The sequence below is a fragment of the Sphaeramia orbicularis genome, chromosome 1, assembly GCF_902148855.1.
Source record: "Sphaeramia orbicularis chromosome 1, fSphaOr1.1, whole genome shotgun sequence".
NCBI classification, from domain to species: domain Eukaryota; kingdom Metazoa; phylum Chordata; class Actinopteri; order Kurtiformes; family Apogonidae; genus Sphaeramia; species Sphaeramia orbicularis.
Window position 1 is genome coordinate 15,292,118 of NC_043957.1, and position 23,960 is coordinate 15,316,077.

General features: G+C 39.8%; 1 protein-coding gene across 1 annotated transcript in view; it reads right to left on the minus strand.

The window, feature by feature from the left end:
- Nucleotides 1-949: 949 nt before the first annotated feature.
- Nucleotides 950-23,960, minus strand: part of mark1 (MAP/microtubule affinity-regulating kinase 1) — a 34,332-nt gene continuing 11,321 nt past the window's right edge. Inside the window, exons 3-18 of the mRNA XM_030157277.1 lie at nucleotides 23,216-23,269; nucleotides 21,512-21,560; nucleotides 19,922-19,987; nucleotides 19,779-19,849; nucleotides 18,324-18,380; nucleotides 17,076-17,210; nucleotides 16,590-16,691; nucleotides 16,387-16,506; nucleotides 14,788-14,887; nucleotides 14,575-14,687; nucleotides 13,251-13,392; nucleotides 13,032-13,168; nucleotides 9,978-10,063; nucleotides 9,752-9,901; nucleotides 1,526-1,792; nucleotides 950-1,435 (exon numbers count right to left, since the gene is read on the minus strand). Of these exons, the coding sequence (XP_030013137.1) occupies nucleotides 1,093-1,435; nucleotides 1,526-1,792; nucleotides 9,752-9,901; nucleotides 9,978-10,063; nucleotides 13,032-13,168; nucleotides 13,251-13,392; nucleotides 14,575-14,687; nucleotides 14,788-14,887; nucleotides 16,387-16,506; nucleotides 16,590-16,691; nucleotides 17,076-17,210; nucleotides 18,324-18,380; nucleotides 19,779-19,849; nucleotides 19,922-19,987; nucleotides 21,512-21,560; nucleotides 23,216-23,269 (1,992 nt within the window). The 3' untranslated portion in view covers nucleotides 950-1,092. The remainder of the gene's footprint in view (nucleotides 1,436-1,525; nucleotides 1,793-9,751; nucleotides 9,902-9,977; nucleotides 10,064-13,031; nucleotides 13,169-13,250; nucleotides 13,393-14,574; nucleotides 14,688-14,787; nucleotides 14,888-16,386; nucleotides 16,507-16,589; nucleotides 16,692-17,075; nucleotides 17,211-18,323; nucleotides 18,381-19,778; nucleotides 19,850-19,921; nucleotides 19,988-21,511; nucleotides 21,561-23,215; nucleotides 23,270-23,960) is intronic.

Below are 23,960 nucleotides of genomic sequence, written 5' to 3' on the forward strand. Positions count from 1 at the left end.
TTAAAATAGGGTCACAAGCCAAAAAAGGTTGGGAACCACTGGTTTATGTGTTTATATGTAAAATCCAGTCTCGTATTTGTCCAAGAGAAGACCGAGATCTTTCAGAGTGATGTTAAATATGGATGGATGCATTTTAAAAGGCAGAGTTTGGGAATAAAAATAAAGTAATAACAGACTAACACTGAAGACTACTGTTCATGTCCTGAAGGTCAAAGCTCTAGCCAAGTTAGTTCACATCCTTTCCTCAGTCTTTTTCCTAACCATAAAGATGTTAGAGGTTAACTTAATTATTATCCCTGTAGGGAAGCATTAGTATTAGCAATAACCCATCAGTTGCAGGAAGCTGCCACTGAAGCTGCTCAGGGACCAACTCCAGCTCTCTTCATCAGCACTGTGGTTGAGAATTAACCCATGTAGACCTTTTTATAATGGGGGTGGGTGGGGGATTGGAGGAAATAGGCAAACTCAGCACAGAAAGGTCCTGGTCTGACTGAGAATCAATCAAACGAGCCAAAACCAAAGAGAAAAAAAATAGAGGTCAGTGCCCATGGTCTTCATCTCATCTCCTGAAATGTTTGTCATGTTACAGGTCAGTAGGACACATGAAACTGGAAACAAGATATGGGTTCATTTGGACCTTCATGAAAGTGGTCTTTGAGTGTAGACCTGTAAGTGCTGGCATTTTTGTTGAACTGGTTCAATGCAAGTCCTGAAACATCTCAGTGGAGAAGAAGAGTGAAGTGTTCCTGGACCTCAATGTGGGCTGACATGGACTGGACTCTGATTAATTTCCATTCCAGGCCTGTTGGTTCAGGTCATTGGTGTGAAAACAGCAACACTTTACTCAGAATGTTTTAATTTTAGTCTTAAGAAAATCTGTTCAGATATTCATGTTGTGTAAATCTACCCACAAGCTGCTGTTGATGTCAATGAAAACTCACTGAATATGTGTGTGTTCAGGCATTTTAATATTTGGTTTAACAGGCAAACATTCAGTGATTTTAAATAGTGAGCGTGTTGTGTACATTTAATCAGGTGAGTTTTAACAGGTGATACAGCAGAACGTCAGGAATATTGCTGATAGTAACACATTCACAGCCTGAGCTCGTTGGCCACTTTGGAGGCGATGTTCTTGAAGGCAATGGACGTCCCAGAGATCCTCTTAAACCGCACCCCATTGAGTGAAAGGCGGGGCAGCTTGCACACTTCCATCTCCCATTGGACCAGACTGTCGTGGCGGCCGTCGCCATGGACACAGAACAGCAGGTAGGGCTCACGCTGCTCGTAGTCACAGTTGTTTGAGTCCAGAACCCTCCGGATCTCCTTCATCATGTCCACTGGCTCCATGGAGGAAGTGGTTTTCATGCTCCAGGTGAAGCGCAGAGAGCGAGGCTTGGAGTCCCGCTCCTCCTCCTTGGACTCACCTGATAAACTCCTTTTGGAAAATGTGACAGCAGATGATGGGGGTTAACTCCAGTAAAAAGTCCCTTTTGGTGTCATTTTCTGAGCAATGGCTCATACTAACCTTCGTCCAAACTTGGAGGTGATCTTGCCTATGAGGGAGCCGGAGGTGCCACGGTGGGGCGTGCCCAGCGAGGGGATGGGCTGCTGCACTGGAGCGGGTGAGGTGGGTGGGCCGTTGTAGGTGGCAGGTCGTCTGTCTCGAAGGTGAGGGCCATGGAAGGTGGAGCGACTGGAGGATCCGCGGGGGAAGCGGATCCGGTCGGGTGGCGTGCTGCTGCTGCTGGCGATGCTGAAGGCAGAGGGTGACGAGGATGGGGGGTGGGCGGAGCTGAGGGAGGGACAAGAGGATGGACTGGTGACATTTGCAGCCAGCTGTTATTCACATATTAAGTCACCGTGAACCACAGTGTCTGGAGATACAGTGGTGGAAAACACCCCATCCATTTGTGATATATTACATTAAGAATCACTCTGAAGTCATTGAACTGGGCTAAGTATTGTTCCATTCTCCAATCACATGCTCCTTCTGTACATGCTCTGTTCCATCAAGGTCAAAATTGAATGTTTTCAACAGATAATGAAATGTATCATGACATGACATGTCAAAACTGTCAACAATTTAGTTTGGTTATTCTTTCTTGCAAAGTGGGTTTTTTTTTTGCTAGATTTATTCAGTTTGTACAGTGAGAGGTTTCTGAGAGAGTTGGCGGAGTGTCCAGGAGTGGTGTTAGGCAGTACAAAAATTAACAACCTGAGGTACACTGATGACATTGTTCTGACAGTAATATCAGACTCAGACCTTCAATAGTCAACAAAGCTGTGACTGAAAGTGAGAAGAACAGACTCTTCATGAACTGTAAGAAAATTAAGTGTCTTGTAGTTACAAAGCAGAGGAATGTTCCTGTTTACGACACTGGTATCCATGGAAACAAACTGAAGCCAGCTGATGGTTTCAGCTGTCTGGGAAGTTGGATCACATTTGATCAAAAATATGAGAAAGAAATCAAAAGGAGAATTTCAATGGCAAAAGAAACCTGAACAACCTTCTCTATAACATGAAGATCACCATTAATACAAGAAGATCATGAACGCTGGAAAGTTTAAAAGCAAGTGGAAGGTAGATTGCAAACTACTGAAATGTAGTTCCTAAGGTGTATGATGAGGGTCCCCTGTACAAGACGCACAACAGACAACACAGTACTTCAGTCACTGTGTGAGGAAAGAAAGGCTTGAATGTGTGTCTCATACAGGGGGGATAAAAGGGAAGAGACACTGAGGGCACCAGAGAACTACTGGACTAGAATGGATAACATCAAGATGTTGAGGTTGTTCGCCTCCCTAGAGGGAGGGATAGAGGCATTTTTTCTGGTTAGCGATGAACAAAATAGAAATCATTTGTTTGTGTCTGATGCAGCCACGCTTTAGAAACAAAAAAGATTTTTCCACAAATATTTCATGGTAATATTTAAGACTGTGTAAAATTTTAAGGATCTCCAAAAGCTTTTTCCACTATTGTAGGTGCTGTATGATGGGTAAACACTTTGGATCAGACCTCCTCAGCTGGCGTCTCTTAGTCTGTTTACATGACCATATAAACCCAATAACTGTTAGTAATCAGATACTTGCAATGATCAGATCTAAAGCATTCACATGCCCTTCAAAAATACGTGAACTCCGGTTTAGACGTTTCACTCCATTATTTTATTTCTTTCGGAGTTCATGTGTATGTAGTGGTGGTAGAATCAAACTTCCCACATCACGTACAGATGTAAAAGAATGAAATAAATCTGATTACCAGGTATACATGCATGAACCCATTCGAGTATTGGGGAGAAATCCAGGTGTGTTAATCTGATTTCTCATAATCAGATTTATTATTTGTTATTTGATAAAACATATCAAATTATACTGTTTACACGATCACTAATAATCTGAAAACTCCACAAATCAGATACTGATCAGAGTACTAGTCTAGGCGGGTGGTAGGCATGGGCAGGGTTGGGCTCAGCCCACCCAAATGTCTGTCTTGCCCACCCAATCGAAAGTTAAGGGAAAACGTTAATCCAATAGAAAAATATAATAGACTACACTAGTATTGGGTTTTATTTGCAGTTGGGTAGGCAGCCTACAGCCCACCCTATTTCATCAGTGATTGGTTGTCATCGTTGTTTTGCATTCCCTGAGCGCTTCATTCGTTCATACTGCAGCTCACTGTTTGTCATCCGTTTCTGGGCTGCGCGAAATAAACGGCCCTCCTTGGTCTCTGCTGCACCTATCAGGGTTTCTGTTTAATATCGCGATTCTCCATATCGGCATTTCACTGTATCGGTGACTTTTTGACATGCTCTTGGGCTGAGCACTGTCTCTGTACTCCTGCAGAGCAGCCGGCATCACCATATGTACACACACACTGACTAAAGCAACGACAGTAAAACACACACAGTGTCTCTCAACCGCCACCCAAGGAAGGGACAAAAACTGAGTGAGGGGTAAATGATCTGTGTCACTAAATTATATTAATTATTATAATAATTTCTTCCTTTTGGTTTATATGTATATAGTTCGACTGACATTTGAGTCTAAGTTTAAGGGTTTTAGATGGAAAAAGAAAGATCTGTTGTTTTCTTGGTCATTTTCACTTGTCAGATTGAATTTGAATAAGATTTTTTGGTTTGTGAAATATGAAAAAATATAATTTAGTTATTTTATTTTTACTTTTGGCCAAGTTTAAGTTGTTTGTGCAGTTGTTCTATTGTGCCACTTTCAGTCTGAGTTTGAACAAGAGTAGCCTTCCTTTTGTATAAATTCTGGCCACGGTGAGAATAATTTATTTTATGAGTATTTAGTATTCATTCTTTCATTTTTCAAGCTCATCCAATGAAAAGAAATAAGCACAAAGGACTTATAAAATAATTTTTATTTTATATTAACACTTTCAGTGCCATGGGCCGATTAAATTGGCTTTACGAAAACAACCTGTAAAGTGCCACGGGCCGATCAGATCGGCTTTGGAGAACACGCTATATTTGTGTACAAACAAACCATTCACCCCCATTTCTTTCTCACATTTCGATGACGTTCTTTCTGTGTCCCCCTTTTGAGACCAAGCAGACGGGAATTTGAGGTCACGCGACCGAATAGTATTTTTATATCTTTTTAATGTTTCTTATTCTCCGGTGTTTCATCAGAGGGAGCCCTCCATGCCGGGGGGCGGCTGTGGACTCCGGGGGCCGTGGCGCCTTCTCTCACTGGGGTCCGCTCCTTTCTGGTGGGTGGGGGTCCCAGTTGGCCCTCTCCCACTAGTTGGGATGCGGGGCTGTGTTGCTGGTGCCTGGTCGCCAGGGTCGGCGGCTGCCTCCTGGTGCGGACGGCTCCCTGAGACAGCGCCTCCTAAATTGATGTTCTACTTTTACTTGTACATTTTTGTTCTGGTCTACCCGTGCTCAGTCAGTCTTCTTAAGTATGTGTGAGCTTGTGGGTTTGCATGTATATGTGTGTGTGTGCGGGTGAGTGGGTGGGTGTGGGTGGGGGGCGGTACTGATTTTTAAACTGATATGTAAAGCACTTTGTGCTACAGTTTTTAATGTATGAAAAGTGCTATATAAATAAAGATTATTATTATTATTATTATTATTATTATTATTATTATTATTATAAATTATGCAAATTACGATCAATAATGAATCGGCTGCGTCCGGTGCGTTTTGGATCTAATCAGCAATCGGTCGGATGTTACCGAGCGGTTTCCTGCAGGATTCTTCAAATATTATGAAAACGACGCGAAATACTGAAAAACGGCCAAATTCTGTGGCACTTTTAAGGCTTATTAGCCCCTTAACTGTCTGGCACTGAAAGAGTTAAAGAGTAAAACAAACACAGTTGAGCTGCCCGACAATTGAATTTCTCATTGGGAATCAATAAAGTGATTCTCATACTTAAATAAACCCCCAAACTACTTCTTTTCAGTGCGGTCAGGACTGCAGTTCAAATTGTCAGCCTTCGGGACACTATTTGGCTTCCAAGTTGCCCACCTGGTATTTCAACCAGCCCACCCTGATATGACAGGTTAGAACCGGTGTGGGATAAAATACGGACCTTGTAAAATTTTGACCTATTTGGAATTTGCGCACGCGCGAGTGCAGCCTTACCGGATGTCAGGTTCAGCGACCCCTAACCCCTAACCCTATCCCTAACCCTAACCCTAACCCTATCCCTATCCCTAACCCAACCCAAAAGCGCACAATTCTACTCGCAAGGTACTTATTTCATAAGCCTCGCTGAACCTGACATCCGGTAAGGCTGCGCTCGCGCGTGCACAAATTCCAAATAGGTCCAAATTTTACAAGGTCCGTATTTTATGCCACACCGGCCCTGGTACTAGTCACTGATTCTTGAGATTTTGGAAAAAACATGTCCCACTCAGAAATGTGCTAATTCCATTGAAAATGAATAATATTTTTACTATAAAAATTGTCAGAGTTGATCTTTCAAGGGTCTTTTGCACAAATGTAGCCTTTTTTCCATAAGTTTGTTCTTAATTTAATGAATTTTATAATAATCTGTTAGCCCATTACCCACAAAATGGATTGTCCCCAGACAAGAGATTATCATTTCAATTTGATGACAAACAGTGAAAACTCTTTAAATGAATAAAATACTTATCAAATGAACAAATAGAATAAAAAAAATCACTTGAAAACTAAGAGGCGTGAATTTTCATTAACATTTACTATTATTTTGCGTTTCCTTAAAATGTGTCCCACGTTTCTGTCAACACTGTCAGATATTTAAAAAAAGACTAAAAAATCAGGCACCACAGGGTCACCTATATTCCTGAGGACTTTCTTCTTCACCTTCCAGATCCAGCACATGCAACAAGTTCACTCAGCCTCCATTATGTGTACTATGTCTTCAAAAGTCTTTACATATTTATTGACATCTTTACTGTCACAACCATGATGTGTCAACACCATCACTTTTGTATAGAAAATATTAAATAGAATTATTGCATAAATGTATACATTTATAGTAGGGCTAGAGGTAGTTAGCACCCCAGACAAACACCAGATGGCTAATGTATACAGCTCATGCACAATATGTTAAAAAGTAGTTTTTTGTCAACACCGTCAGACGTCAACACCGTCAGATTTTCTGTCTGATGGTGTTGACATGTAGTTTGACAGTGTTGACAAAAGCCCAAAGATCATTTTTGAAGACCAAAATTGAGGATTGAATACACACTAATGTGTTGACCCGTGTTACCACATTTGTCCAGCAGTCACCACCAACACCTTCTGGCCATAGCTACATGATTGTAAGGCTAGTATATTACAAAATTACTAATATCTCCCAAAATATTGGTCCAATCAACTTGCTGTTTTGAATAGTTTGTTCATTGACCAAAAATAAATAAGTTTGACAAACTGCAGCAGTCAGCTCTTTCTGGATTTTTTGTGAATCCTAAGACACACACAAACAGACTACTTGGCTTTTATAATATAGATTATGATCACAATAAATACTAATATGGCTTTTCATGTTTCATTAACCTCTTCATCTATTTTTTATTGCAAAATTCCCCCTATAGTTCTTCCATACAGACCTACAATACAATTTAAAACATTCTAACCATTAAACTGCTCTGTAGCTCATTGTGCTCCAACTGTGTGTCATACAATATTATGTCTGTTCACAGACATTTAGTCATAGTTAGAATATTGTAATCCTACAATATTCTGTATTATATGTATCCCCAATGACAAAAGCCAAATGGAAATGAATTTAACCAACATTCGACCCAATTTCATTAAACTCTGACTTTTATATTTTTTGGAAAGTTATGGCTAGGCAGCAGCTATCAATGGAGGAGCGAAGGAGAAGAAACAGGGAACGGATTGAAGAGAAGATGTAAAAAGGAGTTAGAGAAAGGTGTGAATCAGACTTAAAAAAAAAAATGCAATAGCTACAGCCACAGTACTGTGGCACGAAATATCAGTTTGTCTACTGCCACAGAGCCAATCAAATGATCCGAATTCTGCACTCTGAACGATGTCCCAGTGGCTGATTTATATTCATCAAAAACCTGGGGAAATTCCTCATATGAAGCAAAACATTTGCCGTGTTGCATGTTGTTTGCCTCCATGCTGAAACTGAAAGTGTGAATAGGCACAAAGCAGCTTCTGGTAACTGGTCTCCTATCCTTTTCCTGGACCCAGATAGGCCCATGGCATATGTGATACAGTGGCGATTTCTCACAGACTGCAAGGGAAGCTCGGCTTCCCCTAAAATTACAAAAATTAAATGGTTAAATCTGTTCAGTTGTGTTGACATTTCATTGACTACAAATGTGTTAGAACACGTTCATCTCAAGGACGAGTTTGTTCAGAATCAGCTTTATCACAAATCAACAGACGCCGATGTTGTTCACTTCTCATACATTCCCGCGTCTCTGTTTTCTCATATGATTTCTGCTCAGTGCATTTGCCCATAGATGCTCAGCATCATTTCAATGGGACTGAGTGGAACAGTTTTTTTCATTGACTTAGAGTCATGACTGGACGCTAATTGGATAAATGCCACGATGTTGTCCCGGCCCCCCGGACGCTTGGCGTCTCTAGGGGTGAATGGAGCTCTGGGCGGAGCTTGGCCGGGCTGGACACTGAGCTTCCATGTGCTGACTGGAGGATTGGTCCAACAGCTGAATCCCATTTGACTGACAGCTGTTTTCAGATCTACTCCTTCACTTGACAGAGTTCAGTTTAATTACTGTCGTGCATTCTGCTGTGAAATCAAGAGAGAAACAAGTACGAAATTGATTTCTTGCACTGTAAATAAAACACACTCATTGTACTTCCTTGTTTCAATTTAACATAATTTCAATGTTTTCTTGTTTCAGTTACATAATTTAATCATTTCTTCTTCGAGTTTAATATCGTTTTGTAGATAGTTAAATCAATCATACTGTTGGCTAGGTCAGAGTGAACTAGCTATCTAGCAAGGTGCACATGATGGCAGACAATGCTAATGGAACGGAGGGCCGAATTCATTTTTAAATAACTTGACAACTTTTTTGATGTAAGCTGACAATGAGCTTCCCCTCTCTGAAAGACAAGCAGCCGCCACTGGTGTGATGGCTCTGTCCACAGTACTGTGTCAGCATGGGGACAGGATACCAATCTACACAGGATAGAACCAGGGCACTGACTGGATCTGTGGTCATAGACACATGACAAAGGTAGTCCCGCAGGACTGTGGATACTTCGTAATAAAAAAAAAAAAAAAAGAGTGTCAAAGGAATATAGTAAGAGAAATAGTTTCATTGTTTATGTTTCTGATGTTCCTTTCTGAAATTATATAATGTTTACAGAATAAAATAATTAAATTGTCAAATTAGCCTATTTGTTATTTGTTCCAGAACAGTGAAATACAGTTTTTAAGCAAAGCAGCATTAATTTAATTGGTGAAATGTTGGAATTGTTTGTTGTAATGAAGCCACTGTCAACACCGTCAGATTTGTGTCAACACCATCAGATCTAAGTCAACACCGTCAGATGGGCCTTTATTTGTTTTCTATTGAATATGCTTATAATCTGTTTTGTCAATGCAGTTGAATTATTAAAGTAGTTGTCATTTGAAAATTAGAAATGTGTTTTTTTTTTTTTTTTTATTACAATATTGTTACTTTCTCTGTTTAAAGGTAAAGATGAAAGTTGCATGTTGCTGTTGCACAATTTAGGAGAACGAGAGAACTAGTAAAAAGGGAACAAAACTGAATATTCAACATTTAGCAGCATATATCTGTACATATGGTGTCAGACACAATTATTTAAAAGTTGAAAAACCATACTTGACTAAATAAATAGGAATAATTAGCTTTTTGTTGTGTCTGACGGTGTTGACAAAAACAAAGTAATGAAAGGAAGAACACCTATTTTATGAAAAAATTACGAAATTGGGAGGTTGCATTACTATAAAACTTGGTGGCCAAGAAATGGTTCTATGACCATAAGACTTACAATTAAAAAAAAAAAAAAATTATAACTTTTTTTTTCCCCCACAAAAAAATAAATAAATAAATTTAAAAAATCTTGTTTTATCCAAAATCTCAAAAATCAGTGTAGTGTTAACAGGCTCAGTGTTACAGAACAGTATTTCATTTTTAGAAATAGTAGGTGTTTCATTTGAGGCCTGTGAAGGGTTAACAGCGCAGCTTTAGAGGAGAATCTGTGGGATTTCCTGTTTTTTTTAGGCTGTCGGATGTAGACACCATGGATTTGAACCCTCTCACCTCTGATATTCTGCACTGTCGTCGATGGGCGGGAGGCACGACTTCATGGGATGTCCCGACGCCGACATGGACTTCACGTGACGGGGGCGAGTGGAGGAAACGGTTGCCCCCGGCGACGGGGAGGGGGATGCTATAGGTACCTCCGGGAGACTGGGAGACACAGGGGAGTGATTTATCGGGTGAAGAGTAACACGTCGTCAGTGAAAACTCCCAGAATTCCGCTCACCTGCTGTCGGCCCCATTGGGGAGAACAACCGAGTGGCGTTCAGAACTCATCCGCTCGTGCACATACGTGTTCCTCCGGCTCATGCTCTGAAACACACAAACATGTTCTTTATAAACTCCACCCACAACCTCACAGAGGGGGAGGGGCCTATTTCTGTACATTTATTCATTTTTATACAGAAAAAACTAAAGGCTCCGACTTTTTCTGGTGCGTTCGTGGATTGTTAATTAAATGTGTAACAAAATACTTTTAACTGTCCACTTTGATTTATGTTATGGCTTTGTTATTTTTCTAAAATGAATGTCATGTATAATTGAGCATTATTGTGGAATACAGAGTGAATATTATATTTTCTACCTTTTGTTGCACAGAGGAAACATTTAAGTGTTACCTTGAAGAATATTGTTGTACCATATGTTTTTTTTTGTCTTTATGTATTAATGTGTAGAATGACACTAAAGATTAGTTAAGACCTTTGAGAGATATTGCGGTGTCTCTAATAAGTTAATTAATGATTTGGTTTATATTAACTTGTTTTACTTTGGGACCTTGTGTGTCAAATCAAGTCAAGTCAGTTTATTTATGTAGCACATTTAAAAGCAACAGACATTGCCCCAAAGTGCTTTACAGACAAATGTAGTAATAACATTAAAAAATTAGGGTAGAACATGGGCTACAGCATAAGAAAAACAGAGAATATAACACAAGTCAAGAAAATTATGACTCAGGGATTGGAATTATCAATAAACACATAGGTTAAAATAAGTAAATAAATAGAGATCAAATCAACAAGAAAAAATTTAATATATAGAGATCAAAACAGCAAATATGATTCGGACAAAAACAGAAGAAAAAGGAAGACAAGATGACTGTGTCAGACTGAACTAAACTCAAGGGTAAAAAGATGGGTTTTCAAATTAGATTTAAAACTGGCAATGATTGTGCAGGATCTGATGTGAGGTGGGAGTCTATTCCAAAGCTTTGGACACAGGAAAGGCCCGATCACCTTTTTTTATTTTTTGAGGCAAGTGAAGAGGATTGTGAGGAGCTGCTGAGAGGATGCATGGAACAGTAGAGCAGGGGTATTCAAATCCGGTCCTTGAGGGATAGTATCCTGCATATTTTAGATCATTGTTTTTCAGCCTTGGGGTCGGGACCCCACATAGGGTCACCTGGAAATCAAATGGGGTCGCCTGAAATTTCTAGTAATTGATAAAAAAAAAAAATAATAATAATAACTTACCAGTAAAAAATATATGGTGAGTTGAGAGAGACAATCACAATACATGAAAGATATGACGAACTCTGAAGCTGAAACTCAAGCACTGTGGTACTGTTTATCTTTCAAATGTTCATTGTGGCCAGTTTAAGATGCTGCAGTTCTTTCATAATTTATAGTTTGAGTTATTGTTTGTTCAGTATTAATTATCAGCCTTGTAAATCCAAGGTGGACTGACTGTACATATACTGACCAAGGAAAATAAAATTCTCACTTTGTGCAGTAATCTCAACCTGGCTTTTCTGCCTCCATCCATAAGTAATATACATTATATAGACTAAACGTCGTCTAAAATTAAATTTATTTGCAACATAGTATAGTAAACTATTACATGATCAAAAACAATTTAATTTTAGCAAAAAAAAAAAAAAGTCTCCGCGTTGAATGTCTGGGGTCACCAGAAATTTGTGATGTTAAAATGGGGTCATGAGCCAAAAAAGGTTGGGAACCACTGTTTTAGATATTTCCCTCTCCCAGCACACCTGATGATCAGTTAATGATCATCATCAAGCTCTGCAGAAGCTGATAACGATGTAATGGCTTCCAGGTGTGATGGAAGAGGGAAATATCGAAAACATGCTGGATACCGGCCCTCGAGGACCGGATATGAATACCCCTGCAGTAGAGTGTTAAAATTTGTTAAATATGATGGACCAAGACCGCACAGAGCTTTAAAAACAAAACGTAAGATTTTCAAATCAATTCTATATTTCACTGGTAGCCAGTGGAGATGATCCTAGACAGGTGAGATATGTTCTCTCTTTTTGGTGTTAGTTAAGAGCCTGGCTGCTGCATATTAGACCATTTGTAGTCTATTAATGTTAGACTGGGTTAAAACTGTGTACAATGAGTTGCAGTAGTCCAAACGGGATGAAATAAAAGCATGAATGAGAGTTTCAAGATCAATAGCAGATAAAAGTGGCTTCAGTTTGGTTATGGTTCGGAGCAAATAAAAGCTGCCCTTCACCACACTGCTGACCTTAAAATTCAGCGAACTGTCCATTAAAATGCCAAGATTTCTCACTGTACTGTGTACATTTGCAGATGGGGGGTCATGTGTGTTTGTCAGGCTGGCTACAGAACTTGAGGATCCAAATGTCATGACTTCAGTTTTATTGTCGTTTAATTGAAGAAAATTATTAGCCATAATAATAATAATGGATTAGATTTATATAGCACTTTTCTATTAATCCATACTCAAAGTGCATACATTGGATCCATTATTCCTTCACTGTCACATTCACACTCTGACGTTTGTAGCCACAGCTGCCCTGGGGTAGGCTGATGGAAGCATGGCTGCCAAACCACTTCAATGGCCCCTCCTTCCGACCACCATCAAACATTCACCAGTGTGAGCAGCACCAGTGGAGGCAGTGAGTGTTGCCCAAGAACACAATGGCACATAACTAGGACAGAGAGGGATTTGCACTGCCAACCCTTCAGTTATTGGACAACCTGCTCTACCTCCTGAGCCACGCCCACCCCATCAATGTTTTAATATCATCCAAGCAGTTGAACAAATTGGTCAGTGACGAGGTGTCGTCTGGTGAGGATGAAGAGTGTATTTGTGCTTATGTTTATTTTACATCGTAGGGATTTATTTGCACAATGAATTTCTGATGATAGGTGAAATGAGCAGAGTGGTTGCCATGGAAACCATACATTGGGGTTTGAGCAGTGAATTCACCTGCTCATCTTGTCTTCATGTTAGTGTTTACAAACTGACCATGGATCAGTAACCGGTTGTGGATTTAATTCTGGTTCTGACCACTCACCCCTGAAGCTGTGGCCGACTTCCTGCGGTCCGGTGCTCCCATCGCTGAGTTTCCCTGGTCATCCGTTCGGTCGCTTTCTACACTGTTGGCATGGCTATGCTTGGTGTAGGAAACGGGTGGGGGGATGGAGGGCGCCACTGAGAGACAAACACAGACCGATCCTCACAGATGTTCAGCAGAAGTTAAAACGGACACATGTCAGACCAGATGTGAACTCACCGTGGTCGCTGAAACGCCGCTGCTTCTGATTGGATGAGACATTGCGGGAGTGGGCAGGGGACTGGGAGGAGCCATTGAGGTCACTGCTAGGTCTTGACCTCTGAAGCAGACCACTGCTTGACGAGGACTCGCCTCCTTCAAACTGGTGGAGACACAACCATAAACTGTTCAGATGATTCATTATACAGTTTTATTTGTTCTGTTTTTTGGGTTTTGATATTTACGAAGTTTTCACACCTTCAGACTCATGCTCTGTTTTGTTTAGTTCTTCATTCGTCCTTTAAGTCTGGGATCAGAATAATTTATCATCTACGTGGTTGTGTCTAAGGGTGGTTTCTGTACAATTTCGCAAATTTCAACTGAACTTTCTGTGAATTTCCTCTGGTTCCTACTGTAGCAGTTCTCCACAGGCAGATCACGGCCCTGTAGGGGACTCAGAGAGCTGCTGGGGGAGTTTGAGATGCTGTGAATGTTTCTAAGAAAACTACTGTACAGACAAAATGAGAGATTCTGGGGTATTCAGTCCAAGAAGGTGAAAAAGTATGTTTGATTACAACTCCCAGGATGCATTTAGACAAAAAAATAGCCAATCTCAGAGCTTCATGATCTTCAATTTCTATAAAATGACACAGATGACACTTGGTAGAAACACTTTGAGGGGTCTTTTCCATGGCAACAGCAGTGGAGGCTGATGGGTAATGTAGTATTTACAGTCAGATGTGAAAAAAGAGATTTTTTTTACTTTCAGTCTTTTGCAAACTGTTATTTATTTATTTTTCTACTTCATTTAACAAAGCTATTTTTTCACTGCTAGTTTTAATTGTTGGTTGGTCACAGCAGGGGTTTGTGGGTAGTCTGTGTCTGTTCAGTGCACACAGAGAGGCTGATTTTGTCACATTGCAATCCTGTGTTGCCACAGACCCCTCCCTCAAACTGATTGTCTGCACCTGCTAGCTCCACACCTGAGTCAGATCCCCATTAGGAGCCTATTTAAGTGGCTCCTCTGCTCAGGTCCAGTGCTAGAACATTCTGCCATTCCACAGCTCTCCATGGACTCTGACTTTATTCCTCACAGCCATAACCCAGACTTTCACTACCCTGATCTTCACCCCTTATCCCCTTATGGACTCTGATGTTTTCTCCCTCAGGTTTTCTGTTTAATCCCATCATGTTTATTTTCTTTTTAATTAAACACCTTTACTCACTTCAGCGCTGTGCATTTGAGTCTGTTCATTTTCTCGGTCTTGACAGATTTAAATGTGAAATATGAGTTTTTAGAGGAGAACGGACAGGATGTAATATGTGTGGGTTGATGTAAAGGGACCTCTGCGGGTTTCTTCCCCAGTAGCAGGTAGGTCGCTGTGGCTTCGTTGTACTTCTGACCCTCCAACGCTGTCCTCACTTCCTCTGGAGGGAAACCCATGGTCTCCATTAGCTCTGAATGGTCAAAACACAACAGACATTCAGCTCGGATTGGTCCACAACTACAGCATCACAAAGCATCAGAACAATATTCATGTCTTTGTGAACATCTGACCTATGCGTTTGAGGTCATTGAACTCCGGTTCTGGCTCCGAGTACGGTTTCAGATCCTCCTTGTCGTAGCCCGCGTTCATCCATCGATCCTCCATGATTTGCTGAAACACAACAAAGAGGCTGGTTACGGAATCCCATGATGTTTACATTTTGCAGGGCTTATGTGCAGGTTCTTCAGTTTATTTGAGAATAATCTGAAATATTAGCGTTTCAGTCAGAGAACAGGCTTTGAGTAAGAGGAACTAGTTGTAGGTCCACCAACGCTCACTGGTCTAGAACCAAAAAAAGCTTTCATCAGGATCATGAATCAAAACTAACGAAAACCAACATTTAAAAACATCACAGAGCTAGAAAAGTGTCCACAAACCAGCCTGGTAACAAGAGCTAACATCAGCATTAACACAGCTAAAGGTCCTCTGAACATGTAGAGAACAGTGGAGACGAAGGCTCCAGTGGCAACACAACATCATATGTACAGATAACAGAAGAGTTAGAAGGAAAAAAAAAGGAAAACAAAATGATAAAAACAATACCTATAAAACCAGTAGCAAAAAAAGGCAATTACACAAAAACATTAGTAGTAACAAAACACTAGTAGACAATAAAAGTAGTAGTAATAATAATAGTTATTATAGAAATAATAATAACACTAATAAAAGTAATAAAAGTCATCAAAGCAATAACTGTCATAATAATATCAACAAGTGAAAAAGGAAGTAGAGTTGACTAATACCCCCCCGCCTAGTCACACAACACTTTGCCCTTCCTTCTCACTGATGCCCTGCCTACCCAGGAGTGAATTTTGAGTCTTAAGTTTCAGTCTTTTTCAAAACTTTTCAAAAGTTTGTTACAAAAAAAAAGGTAAAACTGAGAGAAAGACACATGTAAAGAACATGTACGGGTGAAAAATGTCCAAGAAATAGGTTGGACAAAGTGTCTAAGTGGGAATTTTTAAAGATTTTTTTTTTTTTTTAAATCCCAAAATTAAAATACAGCCATCAAACTGTGCACTGCACCCCTCCTAGTGGTAAAGAACATGTGTGCAATTTGAAAAGAATGGGGTGAATAGTGTCGGAGAAATAGGATGGACAAAAATGTCGGATGGACGGGGTTGAGGTACAATAATAATAATATCAATAGTAACAATTATTACAGTTATACTAATAATAATTATTTCCAAAAAGCCAACAACAACAACAACAGTAACAACATCTCAGGTCAGGAGAGAAAACCTGTGAATCAACTTCACTACCAACACCAGACCTTAGTGATGGTCAAACTGCTGCAGACGACTCAAACCTAAACAATCAGAGAAGAAGTATCTACCCATACGCTCAAAGAAACAGAAACATCATAAATTAGCTCCTTAAATCATGTGGTTTCCAATAATCCAATAATGGACTGAAACATCTAAACCAGAGTTTATTGCTTATCGTTTTTCTGAAGTACATGTAAATGCATCAGACCTGATTATTACACTTCTGGGGTTTTTACGGCCACATAAATGGGGTCAGTGTGTTTGACCAGAATCTGTGTAACTGATATCATTTCCTCCCTGTCGGAGGTTTGCTGGTGTGACGGTGGGTTGAGGAGGGTTTACCTGCAGACTGCTGCGTTTCCCAGGGTTCAGGACCAGCAGCTTCTTCAGCAGGTTCTCACAGTCTGTAGACATGTAGAAGGGAATGCGGTACTTCCCTCTGAGGACGCGCTCCCTCAGCTCCTGTGGACACACAGTCATGATGACGGCAGTGATCGTGACCCCTAAATGCCCTCTGAAATCAACACCTGCGCTTTCATTCACACCTTGAGGTTCTGTCCGTCAAAAGGCAGCGATCCACTGACCAGCGTGTACAGGATCACCCCCAGACTCCACACGTCCACCTCCGGCCCATCATACTTCTTACCCTGCAGGGTTACAGGACTACATTACCCATCAGCGCTATGCTTTACAGCACAATAACACTTGCCTCAGTCTGGGCTGTTCCTTTATTTCTTATTGAAGATGAGATTTTAAGAAACACACACGTTGTAGCAGCAGAAACTTAAGGCTCTGTAACTATGTGTTGCTATGAAGTATCATGGGAGTTGTAGTCTAACATGGTTCTTACATGAAAAACTCAAACTAAGACAAAACTACAGAAAAACCCAACCAGAACCAGTCAACCAACCAAACAAACTACCAAGCTAAACCAAACTGATGAGTGTTTGTTAACTACACTACTACTACTCTGGTGTGTTGTTACTGTGTGTCTGAGGCTGCAGGTGTGGTGGGCAGAGCTTGATGTTCACCTGGAAGAGTTCAGGAGCAGCGTATGGAGGAGATCCGCAGAACGTGTCCAACTTACTGCCCAACGTGAACTCATTGCTGAAGCCGAAGTCAGCGATTTTGATGTTCATGTCAGCGTCGAGCAGCAGGTTTTCAGCCTGAGAAACAGATGACAGGAAAACACAGTTTCCAAACTTTCTCTTTGGTTCAATGTGAAACATTTACAAATTTTCACAATAAAATGTGAATAACCTGAACAAATATGAACCTGAAATGTCTTATGAATATTAATAATCATCATCATCATCATAATAAGTGCAATTTTAATAATATTCTGCGTGTTATTAAATGTTTAGTGCATTTGTAGATCCACTGTGATCTGTAAGTAATACAAATGTGTAAATGTTACACATGACATTGTTAAAATTGGAATTTGTTCTTTCTAAAGTGTTTGGCAGTTAAAGACTATGAGAAGTTGAAGACTAAATCGTTTGATTTTTTTAAAAAGTTTTTTTCAAATGAACTGCGAATGCATTTACATGCGCTTCAGAAATACTATAATCAATAAACCCTGGTTTAGACATTTCAGTCAATTATTGTATTTCTTTCAGATTGCATATGTACATAGTGATGGTAGAATCTTGTTTGACTACTTCACTTCTGTTTTCTATGATTGTTTTTGCACATGTGCAGATGTAAAAGAATGTAATAAATCAGATTAACTTGTGTACATACATGAAGACATCAGAGTATTTGGGGAAATCCAGATGTGTTAATCTGATTTCTCATAATCAGATTACTGCTGTTATCTGATAAAACATATGAGATTATACTGTTTACATGATCACTAATAATCTGATAACTGTGAAGGTAAACAGGTTCAGTAACTGAACCTGGCAGATATGGGATGCTGATGAGTCGGTTCTGGTTCAGAGTTGATTCAACCTACAGAACCACAAAGTCCAGTCCTGTTGTTCTAGTTGGTTCACTGATGTAAAAATGAAAGACAGAGCAGCTTTAGTTGTTTTACAGGTGAGAACATAGATGTTTAAAGTCTGGATCTGTAGTTCATTTATCAGTTTTTCTACCGACTGGGTTTCACGTCCTCACTGAAGCTCCGATGGTTCTTTTTGGTTTAGACCAGAACCTGCTCTAACTCTCATCAACTTTAAACTGGTCATGTTGATGCTGCTGTGGAACCGGTACTCCAGCCCAGAACAGGTTCTTTGGCACCGGGTCTGAACCAGTTCAGGAGATATGGTTCTGTTTACTTTGAGGTCTCGGTGAACAATCCTCTTCTGGTGACAGTACTCCACTGCAGACACAATCTGAAGAAGAAGAAGAAAAAGGAAGAGTTCCACTTATCCACAAGTCACTGCAACATGAACGACAACGAGCTGAAACAAAAGACGACCACAGAACCACATTTACATCCATGACCACTAGTCACTGTCCAGTAAAGGTCAGTTTTTCTATTTCCAAGTTCTTTAACCTTTGCCTCTCATGCAGTGGATCCGTACCACAGGTGCATCCTGGGTAAACTGTTGTGGAATTATATCCATCTCCTTATATAGACATCCTGGGGGTGTGTTTATAGGTCACATCTTCAGGTTTTATAAAACACTTTTTTTTATCTTTGAAACACCTGATATGAAAGTTTTAAAACCCTCTAAGGCATGTTTTCACCACGGTTTCACTGTGTTTTATTAATATTTTAGTTATTTTCCACAGTAGAAAAGCGGTTCAACTACTTTGGTGAACGGAGAATCTCAGCTTTCTGATACACATGCCATTAATGTCCCATGTGATTGACAGCTGGAGTTAGAGCCAGTCACAGATCAGTACATACATATCTTCATCTCTTACTGTATGGAGTTGGATCAGCCCTTTGTCCATCACCTTGTGCAACATAATGGGTTGAAGCCCTCATCTGTCAACTTTTACCAACCAACAGGCACTGTGGAATCACTAAAGCCTGCCCTATTCCACTTTTTTATGTAGAGGTAGAGACAGAACAGAAATAGACCTGTCCAAAATGTGACATCCACCTCTATGTGATGGACAACAACTGATTTACTGCACAACATCAACAAACAAATCATCACAATACACGATGGAAATATTATTTCCTAAATAAATCTAATCTAACCTAATCTAATCTTACATACAATGGGCCTTTGTCATTTTCACACATCTAATCAATGCTGATCTGTAATATGAAGTCAGTCAGTGTAATTTATCTCACATTAGAGACATTTGGTGAAAATAGAATGACAGACAACATTTATGATCAAAAACAGTATTACAAAAGGTCATTTTAGACATGTTTTCTCCACTTACTCATTATTTTACTCATATATTTTACTACTTTTGTGAATGTTAGACTTTGTTAAACCTATTTCAACACCAAAACACTTCACATGAGAGAAGGAGGGTTTTCACAACAGATTTGAAAATTTTCACAAATCTGACTTCAAACGTTCAGCATTTGGGCTGAATTATCTCTTTCTTCAGTGAACTAGGACAAACATAGGCCTCAGTTCCATAAAGATGAGATTGTCCTGAACATTTGGATAGAAAACACTTGGATTTTGTGTTAGTTGGAAGTACCTTAAAAAGGTGAATTTAAGAAAGTTTGTGAAAATCCCATATGAGCTCTGAGGGTAAAGAATCTCCCTGGATGCACCTTTAAACAGGCCCCAGTGCATGATGGGATAGCATCTCACCTGGCGGAACTTGGCTCGGGCTTCCTTCTCCTTCATGCGTCCATGAGCCACCAGGTAGTCGAACACCTCACCTGAAAGAGAGCGACAGGTGAAGACTGGCCCACCTGAGGTCATGTGACCTGTGTGATGGCAGAGGCTCTTACCTCCACTGGCGTATTCCATTACCAGGTACAATGTCTTCTCCGACTCAATCACCTCAAAGAGTTTCACTGAAAAACAACACAAGAGTCACTTTAATTCAGCTCAATGCTGAGAAGACAAATGAAGCCCCATGAAATGAATGAAGTACAACTCTGATGACATCGATCCTGACATTGATGACATCAATAAAGTTAAAGATCAATAATATCAATAATAAAGATTTCCTTGTTACAGGGATAAAAAAACAACAAAAACTAAATAAAGAAACAGGGTGTAACATCGGTATTGGTATTGTTCATTCATTCAGTCATTGGAATGCATCTATACTCCAAACAATATTCATTCATTCATTCATTCATTCATTCTTTCATCTTCTGAATCTGCTATCCTCACTAGGGTCGTGGGTGCTGGAGCCTATCCTGAGACTCTGGTTTCAACCAGCTCTATTTGTAAAGTGTCACGAGATAACTTTTGTTAGGATTTGGTGCTATATAAATAAAATTTGATTGATTGATTGATCCCAGCGACCTATTGGCAAAGGTGGGGTACACCCTGGACGAGTCACCAGTTCATTGCAGGGCTGACATACCAACCAATCACTCCCACATTCACACCTATGAGCAATTTAGATCAACCAATTGACTTATCAGTGCATGTTTTTGGATTATGGGAGGAAGCCAGAGTACCTGGAGAGAACCCATGCAAACATGGGGGGGAACATGTAAACTCCACACAGAAAGGTCCATGGTTGGAATTGAACCCAGGACCTTCTTGCACCAAACAATAATATTTAATATTTTACATTTTGTTCCAATTCTCACCTGAAAATACAGTACAAATACAAAGTACAAATTCCTAAATAAACACAGAGAGATAATAAAGAACATTTTATCTGTCAAGTATAAAATCCAAATGTGATAAAACTGGAATCACTGAGTGTTAAAACTATTCATTATTTCATTGAATTGAATGAATCATAAATTGTGATTTGCATCATCGTATTTGGTCAAATCACAGTCCTAGTCGATCAGATCCGTGATGATGGATGGTGAGGGACGAGGATTAGGAGGATGATGAAGATATGAAGATGAGGATGAGTAGGATGGGGATGAGGAGGGTGAGGATAAAGAGGATCAGAATGGGGATGAGGATGAGGAGGATGGGGATGAGGAGGGTGAGGATAAAGAGAATCAGAATGGGGATGAGGATGAGGATGAGGAGGGTGAGGATAAAGAGGATCAGAATGGGGATGAGGATGAGGAGGGTGAGGATAAAGAGAATCAGAATGGGGATGAAGATCAGGAGGATGGTGATGGTGATGAGGATGAGGAGGATGGCAATGAGGAGGAAGAGGATAGGGATGAGGATAAGGAGGATGGGGATGAGGATGAAGAGGATAGGAATGAGTATGAGGAGGATGGCAATGAGGAGGATGAGGAGGATGAGGAGGATGGGGATGAGGATGAGAATGAGGAGGATGAGGATGGGGATGAGGAGGATGGCAATGAGGATAATGAGGATGGGAATGAGGATGAACAGGAGGATGAGGATGAACAGGAGGATGAGGAGGATGGGGATGAGGAGCAGCTCACCAACGTTGGGGTGGTTGAGGATCTTCATCACACTCACTTCCCTGAAAAGCTGTGAAAAATAAAAAGATCTGTTTTAGACCAACCACCCACTGGACTGACCTCACATACAGACCGCCAGGGTCAGAGGTCACCAGGCGTGTTATGTTACGTTGGTTGGGACCGTTGTTTACAGCAGGGGTGTCAAACATATGGCCCATGGACCAAAACCAGGCCTCCAAAGGGTCCAATCCAACCCGTGGGATGAATTTGTGAAATGCAAAAATTACACTGAAGATGTTACCAGTCAAGGATGTAAAAATCATTTTAGTTCCAAACAGTAAAATTTTAACAATATTATGTCCGTTCCTAAATGTTTTGTGTATTTGTAGATGTACTGTGATCAGTAAACTGTAATGTACATGTGTAAATGATAAACTGAGACATAATATTGTTAAAAATGGGAGTTTTTTTCTTTGATGTGATGCAGATATCGTATTAAGAGGTTGATTTTACAATTTTGGTAAAGAGGCAGAACATATAAGCTCGTTCTTCTTTCCATTTGCTGACACATAAAAGTAGATTTTCTTTTTCTCTGTCTTTCTTTTATCTTATGAATGAAGTAAATAAACAAAATAACAATAAAATACATAAACATTAAACAATAAATAAACATTTTCATAATTTAATTTGACTTTTTTGCCCTTAAAGAGTAGAGTTTGGAGTTGTCATTATGTATAGGTTATCATGTTATTATTTGACTGGTCCAGTCCACTTCATATTGGGCTGAATGTGGAGCCTGAACTGAAATGAGTTTGATGTCCCTGTTTTACAGCATTAAATCTGGTGTTATGACCAGAACTGCTCCTTATAGACGTGAACAACACAGCAACCCTCTAAACAACACAATGCCCAGATGCTCTGTCATATGAACCCTCCATCAGGTTCAGATGGAAGCTGCTGAGTCATATCTAATGAAAAAGTCCAAACATTCAGGAAATGAAGTGACCAGCACCAACAGAATAAAGACATGTAGATAGAAAAGGTTGTCAAGTTCTGATATTACGTCATTTTATCCTTTTACAGTGACAGTCCTTTATCCAAATCATTAAACCTTCCCTGCAGACTGACTTCCTGTATCAGGATCACATGGTCTCTCCAGGCCCCACCCCTTATGATTCCATCCCATTAATTGAAACAGGTGATTGACAGGTTTCAACTCATTATTAAGAACTCAAGTCACACAAGTAAAAACTGGACCCATGTCCATCAAGTCACAGATCGACTAATGTTGAAATTACTTTTATCGGACGTTAAAAATAACCCTTATCGGATATTAAAATTGTCTTTATTGGATGTTAAAATGACCTTCATCAAACATTAAAATTACCAACATCAGACGTTAAAACGACTTTTATTGGACATTAAAATGACCTTTATCAAACATTAAAATGACTTTTTTGGATACTGAAATTAGTTTTATCAAACATTAAAACGACTTTTGTTGGACATTATCACTTGGACTTTTATCAGATGTTAAAATGATTTTTATTAGACATTAAAATGACTTTTATCGGACGTTAAAATGACCTTTATCTGATGTTAAAATACTTTTATCAGACATTCAAATGACTTTTATTGGACATTAAAATGACCTTTATTGGACATCTGTCTGCATTCACGTAAAACAACTCGTCAACCTATCAACAGGTCAGAGATCATGCCTACCTTCTGCAGACTGCTGGGATTGAGCTGCGTTTTGTCAATGATCTTGATGGCAACCTGGAGGAGCCAAAAAAAAACATCCATCATTCGTCAGAGTGCCAGAAAATGATGGTGGGCAGAGCCTGATGGTCTGATCTCCACTGATGGTCATTTCTACATTTTACTGTTTGATCCATTAGTTTGACATCAGACAAACAACAACATAAATTAAAATACTGTGCAATTCACCGCATTAAAAAATGTGATCTGGTCTGAAAATGTGAAGAGTGTAAACAGCAGATACTTGAGTTAAAGCAGCGTTTGACTTTCATCACAAATTTTTTTTCATATTTGTAAAAGCCTAGTCATAGCCTAATTATCACTAATCCATTAGTCTTTCTGTGCTTATGCACCTGAATCACTTCCGTTATGGTGACCAACCTCAAAGATGACTCATAAACACACTCTGCTTGTTTACATAACAAACCAAAATGTTACTCGGGCCTTTTCGGAAATTTTGTTGCGAATTGCATTGTGGGAATGGGAATTCCATTCCTGCTTTAAATTGTTGGAGTCAAAGGGAAAGTAAAGTCCAGGTTTGAGTAGGGATGGGAATCCAGTTCTTGTAGAGAACCAGTTCCCGGTAGCTCAGTTCCTTGGAGTCTTTAGTTCGAATCCCTAATTTCTTATTCATTCCCATCCCTAGTCCTGATACTTGTACTGCAGTACTCTCTTGAAGTATTCATACTCTGTTTCATTGTGTTCTTTG